A 7,163-nucleotide genomic window follows, 5' to 3' on the forward strand; every position below is an offset into this window, starting at 1 on the left:
AAAGCGCCTCGTGCCAAGCAACCCCTTCAAGATTGGAAACACCGTCGACATTGCCCTCAGTCACTATCAAAGTACAACTAATCCTCTCCCCCCCCCCGAAGGGGTCCCATGAGTTGGTACAAGTGGCACAAGAGTACATATGAAATATGTGCTATTGTTGTACTTTAAGTTATCAGTGAGTCCTATATCAAAACTAACACAATATTCTTCGATATTGGACCATCAGTAAGTTATATTTTCCATACACAATGTTAGCAGTGGTAGAGCCAGCTAGTTATGGAGACTGAGCAAGGTGTTGCCACGCAACAATGGTTTGCATGAGAAAACATTAGATACAACCTATTTGATTATATTTGTTCTTATGGAGTTTTACCGGAGGAGCCGAGGTCATAGGGAGATGGATTCGGCGCAACACCTAAAGCTCAAATAATAATTGAGCTTTCTAGTTTTATCACTTTATGGAGGAGGATATGATGACATCTAATACATTTAGTTCAAAAACTTGTCGCAGTAGTAAGTCGACATTAAGCTTCAAGTGGCAAACATAGTTGCATTTATGAAAATAATTACTTCAAATAAATTGACAAATGATAAATACACTCACATATGCACTTTATTGAATGATGTTAGCATAAACCCTCAGGAAAAAAAATCTTTGACCTATGTATCCATTAAATTCCTAGTTCTTTTTCGATTCATGCACATTTTTATCTACATGTTTCATACAAAAGTCTACTATCACCTATCTAGTTGTTGCCTTTGCAAGGTGATGGAACAACATTTCCAGATTCTGTCCATTTTGCATTCTGGCAGGTGCTTTCGGTGTCACCATTGCCACTCTCTAACTTCAATTCAATGTTCTCAAGGGTTATGCCAGAGCACGGAGCATTTTTGTTGCAACTCAACTTGATGGCATCCTCGGAAGTGGTAGTCCCTCTAATGTTCTCGAAGACGATGTTGCTGATCTCCACCGCCGATTCTTGATCCTTGCATGGCTTAGCAGAGTCACAGTAGTTCTGGTCAATAATAATTGGATTTTGAACATTGTCCATGATAATGTTCTGAAATATGATATTCTTCGCGAACCCACTTCCGCCCTGCCATGTCTTGATTCGGGCACCGTTGGTCGTGCCATATAATTGCACCGAGTCAATTGTAATGCCGGAAACCTCCGCTCTAGAGTTGTCATCTCCCAAACTTCCAATGCTGATGCCATGTCCGGGACCACACACGACTTTGGTGACATGAAGATTCTGAGTTCCATCCTCAATCGACATGCAGTCATCTCCGGTCTTGATGATACACCCTCTAACTTGCACATCTTTGGAGCGCGTGATGTGGATGCCATCGGTGTTCGGGCTTGTGCTGGGCGCCGTGATAGACATGCGGGTTAATTGCACGTCGGTGCAATCCTCTATCGACATATGGATCTGTTGGCTGTGTCGACAATTTTCAGGTTGTCCACCTTCAGATTGTCGCATAGGTGAAATGTCAAAGCAGTGGGAGCCTGTGTGCATGGCAAAGCTTCATTGGTCTTGCATGAGTTCTTCCACCAAATCTGGCCATTGCCGTTGATTGTGCCGCCAACGGTGACAGTGAGACCGGAGATTCCTTGGAACATGATCCAGTGGATGTTGTTTTCAGTCCAGTCTGACCGGCTCGGAGGAGCTACCATCGTGCCTTTTACGGTGCAGACGACTGTGGATTTGCATGGGCCAGAATGCTGGAATTTGGGGCATTTGGGCTTTGGTCTATGGCTCATTATCAAATTCTGAAACTCACACGGTCCATTCCAAATTTCAGGAGTGTAGTTTTCGGTTTGAAAGTAGAGCTTCGAATTTTGAAGCACACAACCTAGCCAAGCATAGTTTATCTCTTGGGGTTGGCCGGCATACATGGCTGGGTACCTCTCATTCTGTGACAGTTCCTGTAATTGCTGTTTTTGATGAATAATAAAGCTTGGCTGGTTTGTCTCAAAAAAAAAAAAACTAGTGGGGGCTAAAGTTTAGTCCCACATTGCTAGTTGGGAGAGAGTTGGAGTGACATATAAGGTGGGCTGTTCTAGTCCTAGTAAGTGAGTGAGAAGAGAGAGAGCCCTCGCGCACTCCTCCTCCTCCGCCGTCCGCCTCGTCATGACACGTCACGCCGCGCCGCGGGAATCTCGCTGAGCCGAGCTTATCTTTTTGCTGTTTCGGAAATTAATTATATAATCAGTTTTGAGTCATTAACGGATGCGTTACTCAGCCGTTTTGCCTTCCGGTTTTTCTGGATCGTGGCTGTGCCGACTCGGACGTGGGCTGCGCCCCACGACCTTCCCGAACCGCACTATATAAGATCCTGCGCAACCCTAGCCGCCACGACTAGACGCATACGCGACTACCTGTTTCCAGTTCATTGCGCCACCGCCTTCGTCTTCCTCATCCCGTCCGTCGGCGTGCACCGACTGCCGGGACAGTAGGCCTCCGGAACCCTGCCTCTCGTAAACCTGTACGGGTGTGGGGCAATCAGGTTTTTAGGGAGCGCTCCGGCGCGACTACTGGCATCACGACGTCGTCATCAGACGACGAGCTCCTCCACACCGACAACTTCTTCCCGGACCTCAACGACTTCTTCGACAACTTCAACATGGGCGACAACGACGCTGCTGCGAAGTATGTGATCTTGTCGTTTCTCCTCCAGTTTCTGTTAGAGTTTCATCTTCTAGTTTCTGTGGTAGATGCGATCGGTTTGTCTTGTTTACATGTGATCTGTTCATCTACCTTACTAATCTGCACGATTAGTTTATCTGTTATTTTCATAATCATGATTTATCAATTACTTGTACGGATTATTTCATATGGATATTTTCTTATATATTCAACAAAGAGTGGTGGACTTGGTGAGGTAGCTCTTGCCCTTTGGAACGAGCAGCACGACTGGCCGGGAAGAGGAGCACGCCGCGCTCCACGCCTTTGCCAAGGCCTGCGTGTCGTCGTGCTTCCCGTCGCCCCGAGCGCCCCTTTGCCAAGGCTGTTCCACTGAGCTAGCATCGCAGACGGACATCAAGAGCAGCGCGAGCAGGGGAGACCACACGAGCTTAGCACTCGTTGACGACGCCATTAATTTGGAGTGAGAATGAACCGGAGAAGCCTTGTGATTTACTTTGGTTTCGATGGGGAGTGATGGATGGATGACTGCCAAGGGGCACAGGCGAGGCGTATATATAGGTGCGGCGTATGTTGCTTGGCTGGGGAGGAGTTAGGCTAGGCAGCTCGACGCGTGTGTTTGGGTACGTAGTGCTTTGCTGCAACTTGTATCACCATGCTTTGTCTCCATGTAAGACCAGGAGATAAATGTGGCACAATTCTCAGAGTTCTGCATGTTTCTCACGACAGAAATCTCGCTCGTTCGATCTTCCTCCCAGGTAACTCCATGCACAATACACTGATGCACGTGCTTCTACTTCCTAAACGTTTAGTTGGTAATGTAGACAATGGGAACGGCAATCCATGCACATGGACCTGTGTGCATCCATCTTCAGTGTGGCTGATCATTGGCAGATCGATTGACGCAGCGATCACCAATCACTCGCCCACTTTATTTCCATAGATCTGTAGTACAAACCACTTCGTCCTGAACAGGAACAGGCAGTTAATCAAAAGGGGTTTAGGTATCGCGTGCAGGCGTTCGTTCGCATCACCAGCAGATGCTGTTGGTAGTCTGGTTGAACCACGGGGCCATGGCGGCTAGCTTACTCATCCTCCACGGCAGTTAACCTGGACGTGACACGTTGCCCGTCGTTTGCACATACGTACTGACACAAGCTAGGACATGGCGGCTACTAAATTGATCGAAGCCGTTCGATCCATGCATATGTACCATTAACTTGGATGACTAGTACGTACTAGATGGTACTAGTACTACGTTAATTGATCACGGTTTGGTCTGGTAATTCGGGGAACTTGATCACCACATGCTTCCTGCGTCCGTAGCTTGCACAAGCGTTTTACCGAACTGGGTATGCCTTCGGCTGGCAAGCGAGCCTGGAGTTTGGCGAAATACCACGCCCGGAACTTTTCCTTACATTTCAGTTATCTCTACTTCCATGCTCTACGTGTCGAATTGGACTCTCAGAAAATTTAGATTTAGCAGAACCAATAAAATTTTATGGCCTGGTAATTTTTTTTTTTGCAAAAATGGCATGAATTGACGATGGCGAACTTATAAATCATACTACCTCCCTCTCTATAAATAGATGTCTAAGATTTATTAAATTTGGATATGACTAGATACCATTTAGTGTCTAGATATATACATCCAAATTTAGACAAACCCCATACATCTATTTGTAGATGGAGGGAGTAATAAATTTGAACACTTTTTTTCAAACTTTTGCTAAGTGCATTGTTGAGATCTGGAACAATACAAAAAAATCATGCATGCATTTATTTTATGAGAAATTTACGGTGCTAGGCAGTTAAATTAGGTCTTATACTTTGGAATAAAGGAATTAAATCGGTTAGCAAAAGATATTATTACCATGGCCAACCCACCTTGGCCTGATTTACCGGGATCAACTCAGCTTATTTCAAGCATTGAAAAGTGATTTTTTTTGTCACACGCCAAAACCAACAATTGAAAAAAATCACTTGATTATTTCCCTTAAAGGGTAAAACATAGTCCATGAAATTTAATTCAAATATCATCTCATTGCAAACATGAAAAAATTTAACTTCTTGTGGTAGACAATACTAAGTGGAGTTTATTGAGAAACACATTTTTTCCCTTTCACCCAAACTACCGCTGGCAAAAACCAACAAGGATAATTGTAGGTAATGAGGGAACCTGCCTCTGGTTAGGTTATATTTTGTTTATTATAGATAATGTGCCTTTTTCCATAACATTAATTATGAAAATTTTGGCGAGTAAAAACTAATCTCACACTTTCTGAATTGTCAAGCATCCAACCCCCCCAAAAAATGAACGGAAAATGTTCACGAGACCTACACTATAGGTATCTTCTTGGTTTTTACCTTAGTTCTTGTAGAGTAATCCAAAAACATTTTACAAAAAAGTCTTACGGACTCGCATAGCAGGAATGAGAATCCAAAGTCAGCCCCGGTTTTTCAGGAGGGGAGGAAATTTCAACCAACAAATGTAACCCACGTCAGCCCGTACATTTTCCGTAAGCCATTTCGTCCGTACGTCCAGGATTACCGGTTCTTGTATCCACCACATGATGGGCTCCTACACTAGAGGCTTATCTAGTCTGCTAATAGCTAGCATGATATAGCCCGAGTTGGTAGACTTACTTGAACACCAACCCATCTCGGATCACCAGTGCTCCTAGTTGCACAATGAGTGCTTTTACTCGTAGAATTTTTCTCTCATTTTATAGAGGAAGATATGATGATATTGACTACATTTAATTTAGAAACATCTTGCTGCATCAAATCGAAAGTATACTTGAAGTGCGAAGAAAATTTGCATTTCAATATATTGATTAATGACAAATACACTCATAGATCCAATGAATTGAATGATGTTAGGTTGTTAGCATAAACACTAAATAAAAATATGTGACCCATGTATATACAAAATGGCTAGTTCTTCCTTGATTCATGCACATTCTATATACATTTTCACGCAAACTTATACTATGGTTAGGACATCTAGTTGTTGCCTTTGCAAGGCGATGGCACAACATTTCCAGATTTTCTCCATTTTGCATTCTGGCATGTGCTTTCGGTGTCGCCCTTGCCACCCTCTAATTTCAACTCGATGTTCTCCAGGGAAATATCGGAGCACGGGGAATTTTTGTTGCAACTCAACTTGATGGCATCGTTGGAAGTGGTAGTCCCTCTAATGTTCTTGAAGATGATGTTGCTGATCTCCACTGCCGATTCTTGATCCTTGCATGGCTTAGCAGAGTCGCAGTAGTTCTGGTCAATAATAATTGGGTTTTGCACGTTGTCCATGATAATGTTCTGAAATATGATATCCTTCGCGAACCCACTTCCACCCTGCCATGTCTTGATTCGGGCACCGTTAGTTGTGCCATATAACTGTACCGAGTCAATTGTAATACCAGAAACCTCGGCTCTGGAGTTGTCGTCTCCCAAGCTGCCAATGCTGATGCCATGTCCGGGACCACACACGACTTTAGTAACATGAAGATTGTGAGTTCCATCCTCAATCGACATGCAGTCATCTCCAGTCTTGATGATGCAGTCTCTAACTTGCACATCTTTGGAGCGTGTGATGTGGATGCCATCGGTGTTCGGGCTCGTGCCGGGTGCCGTGATAGATAGGCGGGTTAATTGCACATCGGTGCAATCCTCTACCGACATGTGGATCTGTTGGCTATTGACAATTTTCAGGTAGTCCACCTTCAGATTATCGCATAGGTGAAACGTCAAACCAGTCGGAGCCTGTGTGCACGGTAGAGCTTCGTTGGTCTTGCATGAGTTCTTCCACCAAACCTCGCCGTTGCCGTTGATAACACCACCGCCGGTGACTGTGAGACCGGAGATTCCTTGGAACATGATCCAGTGGCTGATGTTGTCGTCACTCCAGTCAGACCGGCTCGGAGGGGCCACCAGCGTGCCTTTTACCATGAAGACGACGGTGGACTTGCATGGGCCAGAAAGAGTGGTGGACTTGAGCAAGTAGCTCTTGCCCTTTGGAACGAGCAGGGCGGCCGGCCGGGAAGAGGAGCACGCCGCGCTCCACGCCTTGGCCAGGGCCTGCGTGTCGTCATGCTTCCCATCGCCCCGTGCCCCATAGTTTTCGATGCTGAACACAACGGAGGTGCCCTCAGGCTCTTTCACTGAACTAGCATCGCAGACGGACAGCAAGAGCAGAGCGATCAGGGGAGACCACAAGAGCTTAGCAGTCGTTGCCGACGCCATTAATTTGGACAGAGAATGAACCGGAGAAGCCTTGTGATTTACTTTGGTTTCGATGGGAGAAGAAGAGTTGGTTGAGTGATGGATCGATGGGCACCGGCGAGGCGTATTTATAGGTGCTTGGCTGAGGAGGAGTTAGGCAGCTCGACGTACGCGTGTTTTTGGGTGCGAAGTGCTAGCTCCAGATTGGCGCATTGCTGCAGTTTGCATCACCATGCTAAGCGTGTTTGGTCTCTCCATGTAAGGCCAGGAGATAAATGTGGCACAATTCGCAGA

General features: G+C 45.5%; 2 protein-coding genes across 2 annotated transcripts; both read right to left on the reverse strand.

Moving 5' to 3' along the window:
* Window positions 1-746: 746 nt before the first annotated feature.
* On the reverse strand, window positions 747-3,099 carry LOC124697788 (polygalacturonase-like). Its single transcript, XM_047230329.1, is given in 3 exon segments — window positions 747-1,442; window positions 1,445-1,721; window positions 2,864-3,099. Coding segments are annotated over 3 exon segments (1,209 nt in total).
* Window positions 3,100-5,651: 2,552 nt separating this feature from the next.
* Window positions 5,652-6,890, reverse strand: LOC124700953 (polygalacturonase ADPG2-like). The gene has a single exon (XM_047233021.1). It carries the CDS (start codon window positions 6,888-6,890, stop codon window positions 5,652-5,654), a length of 1,239 nt encoding a protein of 412 aa, XP_047088977.1.
* Between the last annotated feature and the right edge of the window lie 273 nt (window positions 6,891-7,163).

This window comes from Lolium rigidum, chromosome 3 (assembly GCF_022539505.1).
Source record: "Lolium rigidum isolate FL_2022 chromosome 3, APGP_CSIRO_Lrig_0.1, whole genome shotgun sequence".
NCBI classification, from domain to species: domain Eukaryota; kingdom Viridiplantae; phylum Streptophyta; class Magnoliopsida; order Poales; family Poaceae; genus Lolium; species Lolium rigidum.

Bases quoted from the DNA above. Each gene is read 5' to 3' on its own strand.
- LOC124700953 (XM_047233021.1), bottom strand. From the start codon at position 6,890: ATGGCGTCGGCAACGACTGCTAAGCTCTTGTGGTCTCCCCTGATCGCT.